A 24,243-nucleotide genomic window follows, 5' to 3' on the forward strand; every position below is an offset into this window, starting at 1 on the left:
CAACCTGCCCGCATCTATCCTATCGATTCCCTTCATAATCTTATATGTTTCTATAAGATCCCCCTCATCCTTCTAAATTCCAACGAGTACAGTCCCAGTCTACTCAACCTCTCCTCGTAATCCAACCCCTTCAGCTCTGGGATTAACCTAGTGAATCTCCTCTGCACACCCTCCAGTGCCAGTACGTCCTTTCTCAAGTAAGGAGACCAAAACTGAACACAATACTCCAGGTGTGGCCTCACTAGCACCTTATACAATTGCAGCATAACCTCCCTAGTCTTAAACTCCATCCCTCTAGCAATGAAGGACAAAATTCCATTTGCCTTCTTAATCACCTGTTGCACCTGAAAACCAACTTTTTGCGACTCATGCAGTAGCACACCCAGGTCTCTCTGCACAGCAGCATGTTTTAATATTTTATCATTTAAATAATAATCCCTTTTGCCGTTATTCTTACCAAAATGGATAAATGTAGATTTGGGAGAAAATGTAAAAGAGGAGGAGAATAAAAATATATATTTTTTAAATACAAAACAGGTCAGTCTGAGAAAAGCCAAGTTAACATTATGGGTATAATCCTTCATAAGAGCCAGCAAACTCTTTTATCAGTAATTTGTCTATTTTTGCTTTATGCAACTTTAAGACCACTCTTCACGTGCAATTTTTCAGGACTTGTACTTGAGATGTTGCTGCACAGTTGTATGAATTAATTTTATGGATGGTTGCATTTATCATATAGGTAGGGTTTTTATTCTTTGATGTTTTCCAGTGAGCTGCAAAATAAAACAAAATAAAAGCAGAATACCGTGGATGCTGGAAATCTGAAATAAAAATTCGAAAAGCTCAGTGAGTCTGGAAGAGAGAGAAATAGAGTTAACGTTTCAAATCCCATATGATTTCTTCAGAAGAATAATATTGGACTCGAAATGGTAACTCAGTTTCTCTCCACCGATGCTGCCAGACCTGCTGAGTTTTTCCAGCATTTTCTGTTTTTATTATCGCTCTTACAGAAACTTGGCATGGATATGGATTGGATTGGTTTATTGTCACGTGTACCGAGGTACAGTGAAAAGTATTGTTCTGCGTGCAGCTCAGACAGATCCTTCTGTACATGAAAAGAAAATACATAGGGCAAAAATAAAATACACAATGTAAATACATAGACACAAGCATCGGGTGAAGCATACCAGGAGTGTCGTAGTACTACTTGGTAGAGAAGATGTGTGAAGAGTCTTGAGCCTTACACAAACATTGGTTGTTTTAAATTGTCAGGCATTTAAATTAGTATCACTTTGTATCTGAGCAGTCAGTGATGCCTCTGCCAGCAGCTCTTGGAGATGGGCTACCCCTTTCAATTGGATAGCAGACTCTTAATCTGCCAAATGTGAAGTAGCATCATCCCTGGCAGCGGGATTTCCCTTTAAGCCAAAAAATTGTGCGTCTGTGTTGTACGCCGGAATTCACATGCCCAAAAGAACAATACCATCCATATAACAGGTCCCAACATTTATAACAAATGCACTTCTCTATTGTTCACAGATCACATTTGCTTTGTGTTTCAGATCTGTGACTTATCATCAGATGCTGTTTCTCTCTCTACAGTTCCATACTACCTGCTGAGTGTTTCTAGCATTTTCTGTTTTCATGTCCGAATTCCAGCATCGACGGTATTTTGTTTTTGTGCACATTTTTATTAGGGCCTTATTTACTTGTAACTCTTTACCTCTTAAAAGAATAATAGTTTTTATCCCCCTCCAGTGGGAACATGCCCAATTTCTCCTTATAGCACTGAAGCCAAATCAAACTTGTCCCTAATGTTAGCATACTCGCTGTACTGCCATGTCCAGAACTGCACAGTACTCCAGTGCTTTGTACATGCTATTTTCTCTTGCTGGAGCCTTGTGTCCCATCAACCTGACTATAGAACCTGTGAATGATTTGATTTTGCAGGATGTAGTAATACTTGTAAACAAGTTTTAACTTACAACATCTAATTTTGGAAGGAAAACTAATTTTGGCTGATGTTAAATCAAAGTGCCGCATTTATGGTGCTTATAGCAAAGAATGGTATAAAAACGATATTGAACTATTTAAATTATTGAATTATGATGGTCAAAGGCCATAGTACCGGATGACAGCATGACTGAAAAGAGTTTGATAGAAGATTAGGTAAATCATGAGGCAGTGACTATAGGATTCTATACTGAAAGTTAGAGTTTTAAAAACTTGTAGGTTGTCGTTAGAGGGGAAGAATAGGGAAGATAAACATTATGATCATTTTCGATCATAAGCAAAGAATGCAGAATAAGAAGCAGTGGGATCTGGTTTCGCCTTAATAAATGGGCAAAGAGGACAAGTGTAAAATGCTGCAATTATTACTGAGGAAAAGTGAAAGGAAATTCCTGAGAAGCATTGATTATAATAGAATAATTTCACTAAAATAGTGAAAGATAAGAAACATTAGGTGGTGTAAGTTGATTTTTGTGGTAGCCAATGGAAAAGAAAATCAGCAGGAGAATCAAACAACTTTTGAATGGCTGTCACACATGTGGTAGAAAAATACTAAAGTTAAATTTCACCCCCATCGTGCTTAATGTGAGCCAGAAATTGTTGGGCTGTAAGTTAGTTGTGTACATTTCTGGTTTCTCCCATCAACTATTTGGCCTTTATAGGTAACCATCTTCTGTATATTAAATATTTGCAATTGTTTAGAAATTGATCTTTTGCAATTAACATTTGAAAGTATATAACTGACTGTCTTTTCTTTAGCATCAGGAACCTCTCTCATTGGCCCACTATCAGCTGCCTTTGGAAACACTGATGATGTTGATGGTGAAATGGAAACAATCGAGTTGGATCCAGAGAGGTTGGCATCCAGATCTGATGATGAAGACACGTAAGTTCAAACGTTATCAAGGTTACTTCAGCACATAGCATAAAAGACATTTAGATGAGCACTTGAAATGCATAGCATACAATGCGACAGACCAAAGGCTGAAAAATAGGATTAAAATATAAAGGTGCTTGATGGGCAGCACAAACATGATGGGCCAAAGGGCCCCTTTTTATGCTGTAAAACTCTGACTCATGTTTAGAAGAGGTTAATCCTTAAAAAGACACTGATCGTGGTAATTGTTCAATAGCTGTAGTCTATCACTATTAACGGGCAGCACGATAGTACAGTGGCTTCACAGCGCTAGGGTCCCAGGTTCGATTCCCGACTGGGTCACTGTCTGTGCGGAGTCTGCACGTTCTCCCCATGTCTGTGTGGGTTTCCTCCGGTTTCCTCCCACAAGTCCCAAAAGACGTGCTGTCGGGTAATTTGGACATTCTGAATTCTCCCTCTGTGTACCCGAACAGGCGCCGGAATATGGCGACTAGGGGATTTCACGGTAAGGGAGGCGCGGTAGCACAGTGGTTAGCACTGTTGCTTCACAGCTTCAGTGACCCGGGTTCGATTCCCGGCTTGGGTCACTGTCTGTGCGGAGTCTGCATGTTCTCCCCGTGTCTGCGTGGGTTTCCTCCGGGTGCTTCGGTTTCCTCCCAAAAGTCTGAAAGACGTGCTTGTTAGGTGAATTGGACATTCTAAATTCTCCCTCGGTGTACCTGAACAGGCGCCGGAGTTTGGAGCCATAAGGGAATTTTCACAGTAACTTCATTGTCAGTGTTAATGTAAGCCTACTTGTGACACTAATAAAGATTATAATTCTCCAGCTCCTGCTATGATCCAGGCTGGCGTAAAATAGACATTGAAATGCCACATCTAATTATTTTTGCTGTTATTGAAATGTTTGCTGAACTTCTATTTATTTTTACTGTTACAGAGACTTTGAAGAATCAGATGAGCCAGATTGGGTGGGTGAATTGAAGAAGCTACTGGAGTATAATCTTTAACGTGCTGTTCTAACTGAATAATTAAAGTACTGAAAATAAGATTTGTTTTATATTTCTTTTTTTAAAATAATTTTTATTAAGGTTTTCATAAAATATCAATAACAAAATGGAAAAGGAACCCAACAGGGTTAAGTACAAAACACGGTCTAGGAAAGCAACCCTCCCTACCCCCCTCCCCTCTGTACATAAATAATAAATTAACATTAACACCCCGACTTAAAACAACTGGTATATACACCCCCCTGGACCCTCCAGTGTAAATAACAGAAATAAAGTAAAGTAACCCCACCCCCCCCCCCCCCCCCCCCCGGAGTTGCTGCTGCCATTGACCAATGTCTACCGTTCTGCCAGGAAGTCTAAGAACGGTTGCCACCGCCTAAAGAACCCTTGAACCGACCCTCTCAAGGCGAATTTCACCCTCTCCAATTTAATGAACCCTGCCATATCGTTGATCCAGGATTCCACACTTGGGGGCCTCGCATCCTTCCACTGAAGAAGAATCCTTCGCCGGGCTACCAGGAACGCAAAGGCCAGAATACCGGCCTCTTTCGCCTCCTGCACTCCCGGCTCCTCTGCCACCCCAAATATTGCGATCCCCCAGCCCGGTTTGACCCTGGATCCTACCACCCTCGACACCGTCCTCGCTACGCCCTTCCTAAATTCCTCCAGCGCTGGGCATGCCCAGAACATATGGGTGTGACTTGCTGGGCTCCCTGAGCACCTAACACACCTGTCCTCACCCCCAAAAAACCGGCTCATCCTTGTCCCGGTCATGTGTGCCCTGTGCAGCACCTTAAACTGTATGAGGCTGAGACTCGCGCACGATGAGGAAGAGTTCACCCTCCCTAGGGCATCTGCCCATGTCCCTTCCTCAATCTCCTTTCCCAACTCCTCCTCCCACTTACCTTTCACCTCCACCACCGAAGCCTCCTCCTCCTCCTGCATCACCTGGTAAGTTTCCGAGATCTTCCCCAATCCCACCCACCCCCCGAGAGCACCCTGTCCTGTACTGTGTGTGGCAGTAGCCTCGGGAATTCCACCACCTGCCGTCTGGCAAACGCCCTTACCTGTAAGTACCTGAATGTGTTCCCCGGGGGGAAGCCCGTACTTCTCCTCCAGCTCACCCAAGCTCGCGAACTCCCCGTCCACAAACAGGTCCCCCAACTTTCGTATCCCTGCCCTGTGCCACCCCGAAAACCCTCCACCTGTTCTCCCTGGGGTGAACCGATGGTTCCCCCGTATTGGGGTCCACGCCGAGGCCCCAGCTTCCCCCCCATGCCGCCTCCACTGCCCCCAGATTTTGAGGGCAGCCGCCGCCACCGGGCTCGTGGTATGCCTCCTTGGAGGGAGCGGCAGCGGCGCCGTTGCCAGCGCCCCCAGACTTGTACCCACACGACGCCATCTCGAGCCTCTTCCATGCAGCCCCCTCCCCCTCCATCACCCACTTTCGCACCATCGTCGCATTGGCGCCCAGTAGTATCCACAGAGGTTGGGCAGCGCCAGTCCCACCCTATCTCTACTCCGCTCCAGGAACACCCTTCGCACCCTCGGAGTCCCTCGCGCCCACACAAACCCCATTATACTCCTGTTAACCCGCCTAAAAAAAGCCTTTGGGATAAACACGGGGGAGCACTGGAACAGGAACAAAAACCTTGGGAGCACTGTCATTTTGATTGACTCAACCCTGCCCGCCAAGGACAGCGGCAACACGTCCCACCTCTTGAACGCCTCCTCCATTTGCTTCACCAGCCTTGTAAAATTAAGCCGATGCAGGGCCTCCCAGCTCCTGGCCACCTGGACCCCCAAATACCTGAAGCTCCTCTCCGCCCTTTTTAGTGGGAGCTCGCCATTCCCCCTCTCCTGGTCCCCTGGGTGAACCATGAACAGCTCGCTCTTCCCCATGTTGAGCATGTACCCCGAAAAGTCCCCGAATTCCCTAAGAATCCTCATTACCTCCGGCATTCCCCCCACCGGGTCCACCACATATAGCAGCAGGTCGTCCGCATAGAGCGACACCCTATGCTCCTCCCCACCCCGCACCAACCCCCTCCAGTACCTTGACTCCCTCAGTGCCATAGCCAGGGGTTAAATCACCAGTGCGAAGAGCAGGGGGGACAGGGGACACCCCTGCCTCGTCCCTCGGTGCAACCAAAAGTACTCGGACCTCCTCCTGTTTGTGGCCACACTCGCCATCGGGACCTCATACAACAGCCTAACCCACCTGACAAACCTCTCCCCAAACCCAAATCTCTTCAGCACCTCCCACAGGTACCCCCAATCTACCCTATCGAAGGCTTTCTCAGCGTCCATCGCCGCCACTATCTCCGCCTCCCCCTCCCTCACCGGCGTCATGATAACGTTCAAAAGCCTCCGCACATTCGCGTTCAACTGCTTCCCCGTCACAAACTCCGTCTGGTCTTCATGGATGATCTGCGGCACACAATCCTCAATCCTCGTGGCTAAGACATTCGCCAGCACCTTGGCATCGACATTTAGCAACAAAATCGGCCTGTAAGACCCACGCTGCAGGGGATCCTTGTCCCGCTTCAGGATCAAGGATATCAGTGCCTGGGACATCGTCGGAGGCAAAGCCCCCCCCCCTTGCCTCATTGAAGGTCCTGACTAGCAACGGGCCCAACAGGTCCATATATTTTTAATAGAATCCGACCGAGAAACCGTCCGGCCCCGGTGCCTTCCCCGCCTGCATGCTTCCTATCCCTTTGGTCAGCTCCTCCAGCCCAATCGGGGCCCAAACCCCACCACCAGTCCCTCTTCCACCTTTGGAAACCTCAATTGGTCCAGGAAGCTGCCCATCCCTCCCTCCTCCTGTGGGGGCTCGGATCGGTACAATTCCTCGTAAAAGTCCCTGAAGACCCCATTGATGCCAACCCCACTCCACACTCCCTCCCCTGACCTGACCTTAACTCCCCCGGTCTCCCGAGCTGCGTCCCGCTTCTGAAGCTGATGCGCCAGCATCCGGCTTGCCTTTTCCCCATACTCGTAAATCACCCCCTGGGCCTTCCTCCACTGCACCTCCGCCTTCCTGGTGGTCACCAGGTCGAATTCGGCCTGGAGGCTGCGCCCTTTTCTCAACAATCCTTCCTCGGGCACCTCCGCATACCTCCTGTCTACCCTCACCATCTCCCCCACCAGCCTCTCCCTCTCCCCCCGCTCCTTGTGGGCCCTAATGGAGATCAGCTCTCCCCTCACCACCGCCTTCAGCGCCTCCCATACCATACCCACTCAGACCTCCCCGTTGTCGTTGGTCTCCAAGTACCTCTCTATACTTCATCGGACCCGCTCGCTCATCTCCTCATCCGCCAACAGCCCCACCTCCAAGCGCCACAGCGGGCGCTGGTCCCTCTCTTCCCCCATCTCCAAGTCCACCCAATGCGGGGCGTGGTCCGAAATGGCTATTGCCAAATACTCAGTATCCTCTACTGTCGCTATCAGCGCCCTACTCAAAATGAAAAAGTCGATTCGGGAATAAGCCTTATGGACATGTGAGAAGAATGAAAATTCCCTAGCCCCCGGCATTGCAAATCTCCAAGGGTCCACCCCTCCCATCTGGTCCATAAACCCCCTCAGCACTCTAGCCGGCGCCGGCTTCCTACCCGTCCTGTAACTAGTGGGGTCCCTCAAGGATCAGTGTTGGGCCCGCAGTTGTTCACAATTTACATAGACGATATGGAGTTGGGGACCAAGTGCAATGTGTCAAAGTTTGCAGACGACACTAAGATGAGTGGTAAAGCAAAAAGTGCAGAGGATACCGGAAGTCTGCAGAAGGATTTGGATAGGTTAGGTGAATGGGCTAGGGTCTGGCAGATGGAATTCAATGTTGCCAAGTGTGAGGCTATCCATTTTGGGAGGAATAACAGCAGAATGGATTATTATTTAAACGGTAAGATGTTAAAACATGCTGCTGTGCAGAGGGACCTGGGTGTGCTGGTGCATGAGTCGCAAAAAGTTGGTGTGCAGGTGCAACAGGTGATTAAGAAGGCTAATCGACTTTTGTCTTTCATTGCTAGAGGGATGGAGTTCAAGACTAGTGAGGTTATGCTGCAATTGTATAGGGTGTTGGTGAGGCCGCATCTGGAGTATTGTGTTCAGTTTTGGTCTCCTTTCCTGAGAAAGGACATATTGACATTGGAGGGAGTGCAGAGGAGATTCACTAGGTTGATCCCAGAGTTGAGGGGATTAGATTATGATGAGAGGTTGAGTAGACTGGGACTGTACTCACTGGAGTTTAGAAGGATGCAGGGGGATCTTATTGAGATATATAAAATTATGAAGGGAATAGATAGGTTAGATGTGGGCAGGTTGTTTCCACTGGTCGGGGAAAGCAGAACTAGGGGGCATAGCCTCAAAATAAGGGGAGGTAGATTTAGGACGGAGTGTAGGAGGAACTTCTTCACCCAAAGGGTTGTGAATCTCTGGAATTCCTTGCCCAGTGAAGCAGTTGAGGCTCCTTATTTAAACGTTTTTAAGAAAAAGATAGATGCCTTTCTAAAGAGTAAAGGGATTCGGGGATATGGTGTACAGGCCGGAGAGTGGAGCTGAGTCCACAAAGATCAGCCATGATCTCATTAAATGGCAGAGCAGGCTCGAGGGGCCAGATGGCCTACTCCTGCTCCTAGTTATTATGTTCTTATGTCCTAGACCTGGAGCGATCCAGTGCCGGATCCAGCACCGTGTTAAAGTCTCCCCCCATTATCAGGCCCCCCCACTTCCAAGTCTGGGATCCGACCCAACATACGCTGCATAAAACCCGCATCATCCAATTCGGTGCATACACATTGACCAGTACCACCCTCTCTCCCTGCAACTTACCACTTACCATTATGTACCTACCGCCATTATCTGCCACAATGCTCGACGCCTCGAATGACACCTTCTTTCCCACCAAGATCGCCACCCCTCGATTTTTGGCATCCAGCCCCGAGTAAAACACCTGACCTACCCACCCTTTCCTCAATCTTACCTGGTCTGCCACCTTCAGGTGTATCTCCTGGAGCATAACCACATCCGCCTTCAACCCCTTCAGGTGCGCAAACACGTGGGCCCGCTTAACCAGCCCATTCAGTCCCCTTACATTCCAGGTTATCAGCCGGATCATGGGGCTACCCGCCCCCCTCCCTCGCCGACTAGCCATAACCCCTCCTTGGCCAGCCACGCGCCCGCACCCCACACCCAGCCCATTACCCACGCCCGCATACCCCCGTCTCGACCCCCCACTCGCTCCACCTCCTTGACCACAGCAGCAGCAACTTGATGCCTCCCCCTCATCGGCTAGGACCCATCCTAGCTAACTTACTCCCCCCATTGCACTTCCGCAAGTCAGCTGACCCCGGCCACTCCCGCCTCTCCTTCGACTCCTCCCATTGTGTGACACACCCTCCTCTCCCGTTCCCCATCCATAGGCTCTCCCCCTCCCCCTTCCATTCTAAGCGCGGGAAACAACCCTCGCTTCCCCGCCCCGGCCCCGCCCCCTCCAGTCTTCAGCGTGGGAAAAAACCCGCGCTTTCCACCTACCCGGCCCCGCCACCTCTGACGCAGCTCCTTTTACAGGCCCAGTCCCCTCACTCCCGACTCGGGCCTCCCCCTCCCCCACGGGGCCCCATCTCACCGCCGGCCACAACCCCTATTCCGTTTACCTACCCCCCTCCAAGAGCCCCCCCGACCAACCCAACCAAAACAGTGCCCAACCCGCCCCAACCACCCTCACCGAACCGAAAGAGAAAAACACAGAGAAAAAGAAACCAGGAGCAAAGCAAAGGCCCCCCCCCCTCAAAAAATAAATAACATATCAACCGCAGTCCCCAAACACCCATCCCGACCCTCAATCTGTGTCCAACTTCTCGGCCTGAACAAAGGCCCACTCCTCCTCCGGAAACTCAAAATAATGGTGCCGGTCCTTGTAGGTAACCCACAGTCGCGCCGGCTGCAACATGCCAAACTTCACCCCTTCCTGTGCAGCACCGCCTTCGCTCGATTGTACCCGGCCCTCCTCTTCGCCACCTCCGCACTCCAGTCCTGGTATATTCGAACCTCTCCATTCTCCCACCTGCTGCTCCTCTCCTTCTTGGCCCACCTGAGCACACACTCCCGCTCAACGAACCGATGGAACCTCACCAGCACCGCCCGCGGAGGCTCGTTAGCCTTGGGCCTCCTCGCCAGCACTCTGTGGGTGCCTTCCAGCTCCAGGGGCCCCTGGAAGGACCCCGCTCCCATCAACGAGTTCAACATGGTGACCACATAGGCCCCCACGTCCGGCCCCTCCAGCCCCTCCGGGAGGTCCAGAATCCGCAGATTCCTTCGCCTCGACCGATTCTCCAACTCCTCGAACCGCTCCTGCCATTTCTTGTGGAGCGTCTCGTGCGCCTCCACCTTTACCGCCAGGCCTAGATCTCGTCCTCGTCGGAGATCTTTTGTCGAGCCACCCCCTGGGCCGTCTGTGGCTCCAGCAACTTATCAATAGAAGCCTTCATCGGCTCTAGCAGGTCTGCTTTAATCTCTCTGAAGCAGCGCTGGATACCCTCCTGCTGCTAATCCGCCCACTGCATCCACGCTGCCTGGTCTCTGCCCGCCGCCATTTTGTTCTTCTTCCCTCGCACCTTCTTCGGGTCCACCACCACCTTTTTAGTCGCCCTGCTCCTAGTAGAAGCCATATACTATCGGGGAGCTGTTATTATCGCCTTCCCACACCGAGAAACGTCGAAAAAGTTGGGGGCCCTGAAAAGAGCCCAAAAGCCCGTTTTTGCGGGAGCCGCCGAATGTGCGACTTAGCTCCGCATAGCCGCAACCGGAAGTCATCGTTTTATATTTCATAAGTATGTTTATTGAGATAATGCAATAAAGTTACAAACTAATAATCTTTATTGTCACAAGTAGCCTTACATTAACACTGCAATATGCACCATAAGCAAGGAGGGAAAAAACAGAGACAACTTAACCGACATGAGCAAAGCATGGAACAGGAGAACGACATCACAACGGGCTTGATACCATCATTAAACAGAACTAGATACCCATATCGCCCCACCAGAGACCAAGTGAGAGACAGGATAAGATCATAAAAACATAACAAAACGGTGCTCACCCCCTCACACCCCACCGCCCCGCAGCCATCACGGGAGATCAGCATAAACCTCACGCGCCATCCCACATTCCCCTCAACTCCAGCAGTGCCAATGGCACCAGTGCCCCAACACAGCCGTCTCTTTGTGGATTCCAAACCATCTTCACCCATATAAGAGCCAGGAATGGATTCATCATACCCACCCTTGCAAAAGGAAAGATGCGGAAACCCCAGATCTACACATAGCTTCTGTGATGCGGAAATCCGAGATCTACCTGGGCTATCCCACCAGATGATAACACCCAGCAGTGAAGAGGAGAATAGGCCACTCGCTCAACAAGAGGGCAACCCTCATCAGGATAAGAAACAACACAATACTCACCTAGTTGAAGAGAGAAAAAGAGAAAAGAACCCCCAAAGAGGGGACACCCAGACTAGCTCAACGCAACCACCATCGCAGAAAGGATATCCAGAGCAACCTTGCTCCTCAACAACCAAACCACCACAATAGCCATGGGGATGAACATGAAGAAGAGACCTAAAAAAAAGGGAAGGATAGAGAAGGAACCCAGTCCTCTCCACGATACAAACTCTGTTATGACCAAAGAAGGATGAAGTCATAGGTTTTTAATTCCAAGAATATACAAATACAAAAGAAAAACCAAAACGGAGGCAAATGGTACGTTGGCCTTCATAACGAGAGGATTTGAGTATAGGAATAGAGATGTTTTGCTGCAATTGTATAGGGCATTGGTGAGGCCACACCTGGAGTATTGTGTGCAGTTTGGTGTCCTTATCTGAGGAAGGATGTTCTTGCTATGGAGGGAGTGCAGCAAAGGTTTACCAGTCTGATTCCAGGGATGGCGGGACTGTCATTTGAGGAGACATTAAGTTGGTTAGGATTATATTCACTGGAGTTTAGAAGAATGATTTACAGAATTCTAACAGGATTAGACAGGATAGATTCAGAAAGAATGTTCCCATGGTGGGGCAGTTCAGAACTACGGATCATAGTTTGAGGTTAAGGGGTACACCTGAGGACTGAGGTGAGGAGATATTTCTTCACCCCAAAGTGATGAATGTGTGAAATTCACTACCACAGAAAGTAGTTGTGGCCAAAATGTTCTGTAATTTCAAGAAGGAACTAGATGAAGCTCCTGGGGCTAATAATCAAAGGATATGGGCGTCTTTGTCGCACAGTGGTTAGCACTGTTGCTTCACAGCGCCAGGGAACCCAGTTCGATTCCTGGCTTGGGTCACTGTCTGAGCAGAGTCTGCACGTTCTCCCCGGGTCTACGGGGTTTCCTCCGGGTGCTCCGATTTCCTTCCACAAGTCCCGAAAAGACGTGCTTGTTAGGTGAATTGGACATTCTGAATTCTCTCCCAGTGTACCCGAACAGGTGCTGTCGTGTGGCGACTAGGGGATTTTCACAGTAACTTCATTGCAGTGTGAATGCAAGCCTACTTGTGACACTAATAAAGATTGATATATGGGGGGAAGGCGGGATCAGGCTATTGAACTTCACGATCATAATGAATGGTGTTCCTGGCTCGAAGGGCTGAATGGTCTCTTGCTTCTACTTTCTATGTTTCTAGTTCTCACTGGGGGTGCTATCCTCAGTCTCAGCGGGAACTGAACTAACCCCACTAACCATATTCACCTACACTTCACCTGCCCCAGCTCCACCTGTATTTTTCATATCAAAAAGAGTGCGACTGCACAAATCACACTTCCCATAATTGAACAAAATGATCTTACTAACACAGGATAAGGGTAATCAATGGCACAGACCATCACACTCACATTTCGCACTCCCCTTCAGGAAAAAAGACACAAATAAAAAAACATTAACAACATGGTCAACAGGGAGATTATCGAAGAACCGCAGGACAGATTGCAGGACAAAGATGTCTTTCATGTTGCACGAGAAGGCAAAGGATAAGGTAGGATCAGCGAGTACTGTCCAGGATTGCATTGATTGAAGCACGAGACACCATCACTTCCACCATGCTGTCTCTCCGATGTCCTGTCAGTCCACAGACTGGGCCCCAGCCAGGGGGATGACGGTACTTGCTCAGCCCCCTCCAACCCCTCAAGCTCACGAAGAGCATCGAGATGAGGATAATATAGAACCACTAATTGGTGGGGGTCTACCGATCCCTGGTCTTGCAGACTGGATACATTGTGCTCCATCAAATCTGATGCACCCAGCCTCCAAATCAAGATTGCCAATGCATAGCATCCAATTCTTGAACTCAGAATCGGAAATTCATCTTCCATCACTGCCAAGGACCTGGCTCCAGGGGATATCCTGCCCGGCCCTCATCCAAAACCCGTCAGGATACACGACACACCATGAAACAGGATTTCTACAACACAAAGGCTGCCCCTAAGAGAGACGGTGTTCTTTTGAGTGTAGGGACCCTCTCATGCACCTACACCGCTCTTCAAAAGGCACCCCGTGATCCCTCAAAGTGCGCTCTAATGAGCTGCACTGCAGAGCTGAAGTTCTCAAAGCAACATCTTTGGTGGAAGCCCACATCCAGATACACTCTGCCAAGGCAAGAGCCTGCTCAACAGCATCTGCACCACTGCAAGCTGGGCCCCACCCCAACCTACTCCGACCGTCACAAACAAACTAGGATTTTAGCATTGTATCTCTGCTCTTTCTCGCACAAAGATCAATCAGGAGTTGCAGGGACAGAGCACAAGCCACGTAGCCCAAGAAAAAACAAGTATGAAATGTGCATCAGAATGAAATGACGGATTACAGTCCACAGTCCAAAGATGCACAGGTTAGATGGATTGGCCATGCTAAATTGCTCCTTAGGTGGGGGTTACTGGATTGTGTGGATGGGGCGTGGGCCTAGGTGGGTGCTCTTTCAGAGGGTCGGCACAGACTCGATGGACTGAATGACCTCCATTTGCACAGTAGGAATTCTATGTAAAAGACAAGCGGAGTTATAGCTCTTGAATTCTCAATCACTCCCGCGTTCACATCACGTGATCCCGATTTGTTTTCTTTTGAGTTCTTTTAGTCATTAAATTTGCTTGTTTGCCTAGTTGAAATCACAGAACCTTTATGAGGCCATTCGGCCCATCTGCACTGGCTCACTGAAAGAGCATCTTACCTAGCCCCACTCCCCTGCCTATCCTTGATCAAACCTACCTCCATCACCCTCTCAAGAATTTCATTCCACTCTCCTCTAGGTGTAAAGGTTCTTCCTTGTATCACTTTTACTTCTTTTGCCAATTATTTGGAATCTGTTCCTCTGGCTCTTGGTGCCCTTGAGTGGGAACAGTTTCTCACAATTTACCCTGTCATTACCCCTCAGGATCTTGAATATTTCACTCAAGTCTCCTCTCAGCCTTCTTTTCTCCAAGGAAAACAGACCAAATATCTCCAATCTATTCTCATAGTTACAGTTTGTTACCACTGGAATCATTCTTGTGAATCTCCTCTGTACTCTCTTCAATGCCTTTACATCCTTCCTCACGTATGAAACCCAGAACTGGACGCAGTACTCCAGATATGATCTAACTTTCTCTTGTACTCAATGCCCCTATAAATGAAACCTAAGATGTCATCTGCTTTATTAACTAACTGCTCTCCCAACATACCTAGCAATCTTCAATAACTTATATGCATATAGACCGAGGTCCCTCTGTTCCGGCACCTCCTTTAGAGTTTCTCCTTTTATTTTATTCTCTCACCATATTCTTCCTGCCAAAATGAATCACTGCACACTTTTCTGCATTGAACTTTATCCACTACTGCCCAATCCACCAAAGCATCTGAACTTTTGAAGTTCAAGACTATCCCCAACATATTTGACAACATTTCCAATTTTCGTATCATCCCCAAATTTTGAAATCATGCCATGAACGCCACTCTGGGTCATTAATATATCAGGAAGAGAAAGGGTCCCAACACTGACTGACCCCTGGGGAGCTCCATTGCAAACTTTCCTCCTATCTGAAAAACAACTATTTATCACTACTGTCTGTTTCTGGTTACTCAGTCAATTTCATAACCAAGTGCCTATTTTCCCTTTTATTCCATGAGTTAGAATTTTACTCACAAGTCTTTTTTGGCACTGTATCAAATGCCTTTTAAAAATCCATATGCACCACGTCAACAGCGTTGCCCTTATCAACCTTCTCAAAAATTCCAGCAAGATTCCCCTTAATGAATCTATGCTTGCTTTCTTTAATTATCTTACACTTGTCTTGGTGACCATTATTTTTTTCCCCAAATATAGTTTTGAGATGTTTCCCTCCAACTGAATTCAAACTGACTGGCCTGAAGTTGCCGACTTTATCCTCGCAGTCCTTTTTGAACAAGGGTGTAACATTCACAAACCTCCAGTCCTCTGGCACCACCCCTGTGTCTAATGAAGACTGGAAGATCATTGGTAGTGCCTCTGCAATTTTCAGTCTCACTTCCCTCAGTATCCTTGGATGCATCTAATCTGGTCCTGGCACCTTATCTATTTTAAATAAAGATACTCTTTCTAACACCACATCCTTCTCAATTGTAAATTATTAGAGTGTACCAGTTACACCCTCTTCCTTTGTAAAAACAGATGCAAAATATTTGTTTAATATTTCCGCTATTTCCCTTGCTTCCGCATGCAAGTCCGCTTTTTAAAATCCCTAATCTGCCCTACTCTTTTTATTATTCATATGCTTATAGAGGACCATAGGAGTCATAGAGTTTTACAGTACAGAAAGAAGCCCTTCGGCCCACTGTGGCTGTGACGGCCATCAAACAACGATCTATTCTAACCCTATTTTCCAGCACTTGGTCCGTTGCCTTGTATGCTATGGCTCATCTGTATGCTTCTTAAATGTTGTGAGGGTTCCGCGGCATGGTGGCACAGGGGATGGCACGGTGGCACAGTGGTTAGCACTGCTCCCTCACAGCGCCAGGAACCCGGATTCAATTTTGGCCTCGGGTGACTGTGGAGTTTGCACATTCTCCCTGTGTCTGCATGTGTTTCTTCCGGCTTCCTCCCACTGTCCAAAGATATGCGGTGTAAGTGGATTGGCCATGATAAATTGCCCCTTAGGGTCCAGGGATATGCAGGTTAAGTTACCAGTTCAGGCAGTGAGTTCCAAATTCCCATCATCCTCTGGGTGAAAAGGTTTTCCCTCAAAGCCCCTCTAAACTTCCTGCTCCTTACCTTAAATCTCTGCCCTTTGGTTATTGACCTTGTTGCTAAGGGAAATGTCTATTCCTATCTAACCTATCTATATCCCTCATAATCTTGTGCACCTCAATGAGGTTCCCCCTCAGTCTGCTCTGCTCTAAGGAAAACAACCCCATCCTATCCAACCTATAATAAAACCATCCAGCCGAGATAACATCCTGGTGAATTCCCTTTTATGTTATCCATCAAGAAAAGTCAGGAAAAAGGAGCAGGGTTTTTTTCTCTTGAACTCCTCATTTTAAAGTCATCATTCTGCGCCCGGCTTTCCCAAAACTCCATGTTGAATTCCCGCAAAATAGTTTTTCCTGCCACAGCTCTTATCAAAGTGACAAATGGAATCCAGATACCTGTGAGAAATGTAAACTATCCCTCATCATTCTCCTAGCTGCAGCCTTTGAAACACCTGCCCACACCACCCTCCTCTAAAATCACCTCTACCGTCATCCACACTTGCCTGGATTCTTAAATATCTAATTCAAACCAGGGACCCAGCTGCAGTGGCTTCTCTTCCTGCTCCTACACTGCTACCTCTAGTATCCTCAAATGTCCATCCAAAACCCCCTCCTATTTCTCATCTAAAAGCTGCCCCTCAGCAACATCAGAAAACTAAATGATAGATTTCACATGTACAATGATGACACTGAGTTCTAACTCACCACAACTCTCTTTGCTGTATTTTGTTAATGACCATTGTCCCACTCCTGAGTTGGTTCCAACAGAGTTTGTATCTGAGAGAGGTGTCATTGCCAATTTAACAGATATTTAACTGTGTATATAGCTTGGTGCAAGAAATAATGCAGTCAGGTTCTTTAATCAGTTTTATTACTAAAATTCACTTGGGTAAAGATGCAGGAATTAATAATGATCTTTATTAGTGTCACAAGTCGACTTACATTAACACTGCAATGAAGTTACTGTGAAAATCCCCTAGTCACCACATCCACTATCTGTTCCGGTACACAGAGGGAGAATCCAATGTCCAATTCACCTAACAAGCACCTCTTTTGGGACTTGTGGGAAAAAAACTTGAGCACCCGGAGGAAACCCACAGAGACCCAGGGAGAACGTGCAGACTCCACACAGACAGTGACTCAAGCCGGGAATAGAACCCAGGTCCCTGGCGCTGTGAAGTAACAGTGCTAACCACTCTGCTACCATTCACTGAAGATTTATAATATACAATATGTCCATAGAATTTACAGTGCAGAAGGAGGCCATTCGGCCCATCGAGTCTGCACCGGCTCTTGGAAAGAGCACCCTACCCAAGGTCAACACCTCCACCCTATCCCCACAACCCAGCAACCCCACCCAACACTAAGGCCAATTTTGGACACTAAGGGCAATTTATCATGGCCAATCCACCTAACCTGCACATCTTTGGACTGTGGGAGGAAACCGGAGCACCCGGAGGAAACCCACTTACACACGGGGAGGATATGCAGACTCCGCACAGACAGTGACCCAAACCGGAATCGAACCTGGGACCTTGGAGCTGTGAAGCAATTGTGCTATCCACAATGCTACCATGCTGCCACTATAGCAAATACAACATGCACACACAATCCCCCCCTCCCCAAGCATGCTAAAAAGAAATAAAACTGGCAGATTATTAGATCTAAAACAAACTTGGCCAAGTAGCAAGTAAAGTCAGAAAAAAAAATAATGGGTCGTTCAAAGGCTTGTTTACAGCTGAAAGGTCCAAGCAATGAGGAGGCAGGCGCTATCGGAAAGGTCAGGAAGACCTTCCTTGCAAAGTCCTGCTACTGCATATACCTAAAGCTTTCGCCCCACGCCAGCTCAAACTTCTTGCACAACTCCTCCACACTCGCAAATCGCTCTCCCAGAAACAGATCTTTCATTTTCTTAATCCCCTTCTATTCCTATCCCGGAAACTTGCATCCATCCTCCCCGGCTCCAAACCATGATTCCCGCTGAACGGGGTCCCCCCCCCCACCCGACGCAGCTCCCTATTTAAAATGCTGCCTAAACCGCCTCCAGATCTTCAATGTGGCCACCACCACCAGACTCACCATATATTTCCCTGTGGCCATCGGGAGTATAGGGATATGCATCACTGTATATACATAAGGGGTTAATGTAAATACACTACAACTAAGTAACCAATAGAGAGAACACCAGAGATGTCATGACATGCAGACATACAACCAATGGATCATTAGAACAGGACACAACCAATGGGTAATCAGGACACCCAGAGGTGGCATTACCACAAGGGGGCATCACACGACCCATATAAAAGGACAGGGCACACAGGCTCTGCCTCTTTCCACAGACAGACATCTAGAGAGTTAGACAGGGTTGATCAGCAGCATCACACCCCAGCACATGGCTTAGAGCAAGCTGGTACAGTTAGACTGAGTTACTACAGTTAGATTAGCAGAGAGTCGAACTTATTTGAGAACTGTGTCAATAGTTCAATAAACACGTGGAACTCATTTCAGAGTCTGGAGCATCCTTTAGTTAAGACTGCATCAATTAGCAGCCTGTGTTATCCGAAGCAGCATAACACAACAGGGAGTGCCGCCATTGCCAGTGCCCGCAAGACCGACCCCCTGCAAGAGCCCACCTCCATCCTCCTCACAAAGCCTCCCCCTCCCTGCTCCAACCCCAAACCTTCTTTGCATTTGTCGCCCAATAATAATGCATCAAATTTGGGAGGCCTGATACCCGCTCTGCAGTATCTCCTTCCTAATCCTAACCACCTTCCCTGCTCAAACAAATGAGGAAATTAGCCCCCCCCCCCCCGCCCCCCCCCACCCCCCACCCCCCCCACCGCCCCCCCACCCCCCCGCCCCGCCCCCCCCCACCCCCCGCCCCCCCCCACCCCCCCCCACCCCCCGCCCCCCCCACCGCCCCCCCCACCCCCCCGCCCCGCCCCCCCCCCCCCCCCGCCCCGCCCCCCCCCCCCCCCCCGCCCCCCCCCCACCCCCCCCCCACCCCCCCCACCCCCCCCCACCCCCCCCGCCCCCCCCCACCCCCCGCCCCCCCCACCCCCCGCCCACCCCCCCCACCCCCCCCCGCCCCCCCCCCCCCACCCCCCCCCGCCCCCCCACCCCCCCCCCACCCACCCCCCCCCCCACCCACCCCCCCGCCCCCCCACCCCCCCCCGCCCCCCCCACCCACCCCACCCCCCGCACCCCCCCCCGCCCCCCCCCCCACCCCCCCCCCCCCACCCCCCCCCCCCCACCCCCCCCCCCCACCCCCCCCCCCCCGCACCCCCCCCCGCCCCCCCCACCCCCCCCCCACCCCCCCCCCACCCCCCCCCCCAACCCCCCACCCCCCCCTCACCTAAAAAATGCCTTGGGTAAAAGACAGGCAGACATTGAAACAAGAACAGGAATCGCAACAAAACATTCACCTTTACTTCCTGCACCCGACCTGCCAACGACAGAGGCATATTATCCCACCTCAGCAAATCAGCCTTCACCCTCCCCACGAAGCTAGTGAAGTTAAACTTCCGAAGCCCTGCCCAATTCCGGGCCACCTGCAGCCCAAAATACCTAAAATGAGATGCCACCAGGTGAAATGGCGGCACCCCCCCATCCCCGCTCCCAGACCCGGAGGGGAGGTGAGATTGAATAACAATAGTGGTAATGCTATGCAGCACAGGAGATAATAATGGGACAAGTAGAGGAAACAAAATGTGGGTCTGGGGAAGATGTAAATAAATGGGAAAGAATTAAAATGACAGGTGATCTGAAGTTTGAGTCACACTCCCAATCTGTGTTTGGTCTCTCCATTGTCGAGGAGACTGACTCATGAGCAGCAACCATGGTCTTGATTTTTTTTTTCTTTCATGGCACGTATCACTGGCAAGGGCGGCATTTGTTGCCCATCCCTGATTACCCTGGAACTGACTGTCTAGGCAATTTGGGACTGAAATTCAGGAGCCATATACAGGCCAGACCATGTAAGGATAGCCGATTTCTGTCCCTATAGGGGGAATTAGTGAACCAGATGGGGATTTTAAATGACAAACAAAAAAATTACAATTTCAGAGTCACACATTACATTAATTACAATTTAAATTCCACAAACTGTCAGTGGGATTGGATTTGTTGGATTGGATTTATTTATTGTCACATGTACTGAGGTACAGTGAACAGTATTTTTCTGCGAGCAGCTCAAACAGATAGAACATAGAACATAGAACAATACAGCGCAGTACAGGCCCTTCGGCCCACGATGTTGCACCGAAACAAACGCCATCTAACCTACACTATACCATTATCATCCATATGTTTATCCAATAAACTTTTAAATGCCCTCAATGTTGGCGAGTTCACTACTGTACCAGGTAGGGCATTCCACGGCCTCACTACTCTTTGCGTAAAGAACCTACCTCTGACCTCTGTCCTATATCTATTACCCCTCAGTTTAAAGCTATGTCCCCTCGTGCCAGCCATTTCCATCCGCAGTAGAAGGCTCTCACTGTCCACCCTATCCATCCCCCTGATCATTTTGTATGCCTCTATTAAGTCTCCTCTTAACCTTCTTCTCTCCAATGAAAACAACCTCAAGTCCATCAGCCTTTCCTCATAAGATTTTCCCTCCATACCAGGCAACATCCTGGTAAATCTCCTCTGCACCCGCTCCAAAGCCTCCACGTCCTTCCTATAATGCGGTGACCAGAACTGTACGCAATACTCCAAATGCGGCCGTACCAGAGTTCTGTACAGCTGCAACATGACCTCCTGACTCCGGAACTCAATCCCTCTACCAATAAAGGCCAACACTCCATAGGCCTTCTTCACCACCCTATCAACCTGGGTGGCAACTTTCAGGGATCTATGTACATGGACACCTAGATCCCTCTGCTCATCCACACTTTCAAGAACTTTACCATTAGCCAAATATTCCACATTCCTGTTATTCCTTCCAAAGTGAATCACCTCACACTTCTCTACATTAAACTCCATTTGCCACCTCTCAGCCCAGCTCTGCAGCTTATCTATATCCCTCTGTAACCTGCTACATCCTTCCACACTATCGACAACACCACCGACTTTAGTATCGTCTGCAAATTTACTCACCCACCCTTCTGCGCCTTCCTCTAGGTCATTGATAAAAATGACAAACAGCAACGGCCCCAGAACAGATCCTTGTGGTACTCCACTTGTGACTGAACTCCATTCTGAACATTTCCCATCAACCACCACCCTCTGTCTTCTTTCAGCTAGCCAATTTCTGATCCACATCTCTAAATCACCCTCAATCCCCAGCCTCCGTATTTTCTGCAATAGCCTACCGTGGGGAACCTTATCAAACGCTTTGCTGAAATCCATATACACCACATCAACTGCTCTACCCTCGTCTACCTGTTCAGTCACCTTCTCAAAGAACTCGATAAGGTTTGTGAGGCATGACCTACCCTTCACAAAGCCATGCTGACTATCCCTGATCATATTATTCCTATCTAGATGATTATAAATCTTGTCTCTTATAATCCCCTCCAAGACTTTACCCACTACAGACGTGAGGCTCACCGGTCTATAGTTGCCGGGGTTGTCTCTGCTCCCCTTTTTGAACAAAGGGACCACATTTGCTATCCTCCAGTCCCCATCTAGCATCCTCTCCGCCACCGTAATACTGCTCTTGACTAGCAGCGCCACACCTCCCCCTCTTTTGCCTCCTTCTCTGAGCTTACTAAAACACCTAAACCCCGGAACCTGCAACATCCATTCCTGTCCCTGCTCTATCCATGTCTCCGAAATGGCCACAACATCGAAGTCCCAGGTACCAACCCATGCTGCCAGTTCCCCTACCTTATTTCGTATACTCCTGGCATTGAAGTAGACACACTTCAAACCACCTACCTGAACACTGGCCCCCTCCTGCGACGTCAAATCTGAGCTCCTGACCTCTATACTCTCATTCTCCCTTACCCTAAAACTACAATCCAGGTTCCCATGCCCCTGCTGCATTAGTTTAAACCCCCCCAAAGAGCACTAACAAATCTCCCCCCCAGGATATTTGTGCCCCTCAGGTTCAGATGTAGACCATCCTGTCTGTAGAGGTCCCACCTTCCCCAGAAAGAGCCCCAGTTATCCAGAAATCTGAATCCCTCCCGCCTGCACCATCCCTGTAGCCACGTGTTTAATTGCTCTCTCTCCCTATTCCTCATCTCACTATCACGTGGCACGGGCAACAACCCAGAGATAACAACTCTGTTTGTTCTAGTTCTAAGCTTCCATCCTAGCTCCCTGAAAGCCTGCCTGACATCCTTATCCCCTTTCCTACCTATGTCGTTAGTGCCAATGTGGACCACGACATGGGGCTGCTCCCCCTCCCGCTTTAGGACCCGGAAAACACGATCCGAGACATCACGTACCCTTGCACCTGGGAGGCAACATACCAAACGTGAGTCTCTCACGCTCCCACAAAATCTCCTATCTGTGCCCCTGACTATCGAGTCGCCAATTACTAATGCTCTGCTCCTCTCCCCCCTTCCCTTCTGAGCAACAGGGACAGACTCCGTGCCAGAGGCCCGTACCCCATGGCTTACCCCTGGTAAGTCCCCCCCCTACAAGTATCCAAAGCGGTATACTTGTTTCTCAGGGGAACGACCGCAGGGGATCCCTGCACTGACTGCTTTTTCCCAGTCCCTCTTACAGTTACCCATCTATCTCCAATCTTTGGTGTAACTAATTCCCTGAAGCTGCTATCTATGACCCCCTCTGCCTCCCGAATGATCCGAAGTTCTTCCAACTCCAGCTCCAGTTCCCTAACTCGGTCTTGGAGGAGCTGGAGATGGCAGCACTTCCTGCAGGTAAAATCAGCAGGGACACTAACGGCATCTCTCACCTCAAACATCCTGCAGGAGGAACATTGCACTCCCTTCCCTGCCATCCCTCTAACTTTCTACCAAGATCTGGCTAACAACTAAATTAAATTTTTTATTAAAAAAAAAATATTAATAACAATAATAAAATATGGTACTTACCTCACACCAATGGGTCTTATTATTAGGTTAGAGGAGGAGGGCGGGTAGGAGACACTACACGTGTAGTGTCTCGGGTTTCCTCTCCACCAGAATTTATTGGTGAGGGTCTTCCCAGAAGTCCGCGGGTCGACTTCCTGTTCCCACATTAAACACTAAAAATTTATTTTTTAAAAAAATTTAAAGGAGAGACTTACCTCCCAGAAATCACTTCCGCACTGCCCCCGCTGAAATGGACTAGCCTGCTCCGCTCCTGCTGAAATCGACTTGGCCTGCAAGGTAAGTAAGTTGTTAATCAGTACTTACCTCACCCAGGCAGCGACCTTTTAAACGGTCCCCTCTGCTTCGCGGCTCCCGCGCTTTTTCAAATTCCCTCGCTGTTTCTAAGGTCCCGGCTATCACTCCCGAACTAAACAGCTGACCTGCAAGGTAAGTAAGTTGTTAATCAGTACTTGCCTCACCCAGGCAGCGACCTTTTAAACGGTCCCCTCTGCTTCGCAGCTCCCGCGCTTTTTCAAATTCCCTCGCTGTTTCTAAGGTCCCGGCTATCACTCCCGAACTAAACAGCTGACCTGCAAGGTAAGTAAGTTGTTAATCAGTACTTGCCTCACCCAGGCAGCGACCTTTTGAACGGTCCCCTCTGCTTCGCAGCTCCCACGCTTTTTCAAATTCCCATGCTGTTTCTAAGGTCCCGGCTCTCACTCCCGAACTAAGTACATGAAATAAAATAAAAAGAAAATTGGAACCCTCATCGCCTGAGCCTTCAGATTAATAGGCCAGTGGCACTGCTGATAAATTGAAAGTCTTACAACACCAGGTTGAAGTCCAACAGGTTTGTTTGGAATCGCTAGCTTTCGGAGCGTAGCTAGCTTTCGGTGAGTGATGAATTGAAAAAGGGACCAGTGAAGTGGCAGTCGTACTTGGAAGGAGTGTTTTGATTGTGGCGCTCTTTAACACTGACAGTCTCTGCTCTCGGCCAGTCAAGAATGGTCTGGGCGGTTTCTCCGGTTGTCAGACTCAGGCTGCGGTGCATGTTGGACATTGGAGTCCCTGCTGCAGTGCAGCAGCCGCGCTGGGCTGCCTGACAAGCCCGGAG

At 49.0% G+C, this 24,243-nt stretch overlaps 1 protein-coding gene across 8 annotated transcripts in view; it reads left to right on the forward strand.

The window, feature by feature from the left end:
• Positions 1–3,933, forward strand: part of nek3 (NIMA related kinase 3) — a 55,009-nt gene extending 51,076 nt beyond the window's left edge. For all 8 annotated transcript variants that reach the window (XM_072477084.1, XM_072477085.1, XM_072477089.1 and 5 more), the window contains 2 exons: positions 2,770–2,896; positions 3,825–3,933. In XM_072477084.1, the coding sequence (XP_072333185.1) occupies positions 2,770–2,896; positions 3,825–3,894 (197 nt within the window). In that variant the 3' untranslated portion in view covers positions 3,895–3,933. The remainder of the gene's footprint in view (positions 1–2,769; positions 2,897–3,824) is intronic.
• The last annotated feature ends 20,310 nt before the right edge of the window (positions 3,934–24,243 follow it).

The sequence above is a fragment of the Scyliorhinus torazame genome, chromosome 15, assembly GCF_047496885.1.
Source record: "Scyliorhinus torazame isolate Kashiwa2021f chromosome 15, sScyTor2.1, whole genome shotgun sequence".
Lineage (NCBI taxonomy): Eukaryota > Metazoa > Chordata > Chondrichthyes > Carcharhiniformes > Scyliorhinidae > Scyliorhinus > Scyliorhinus torazame.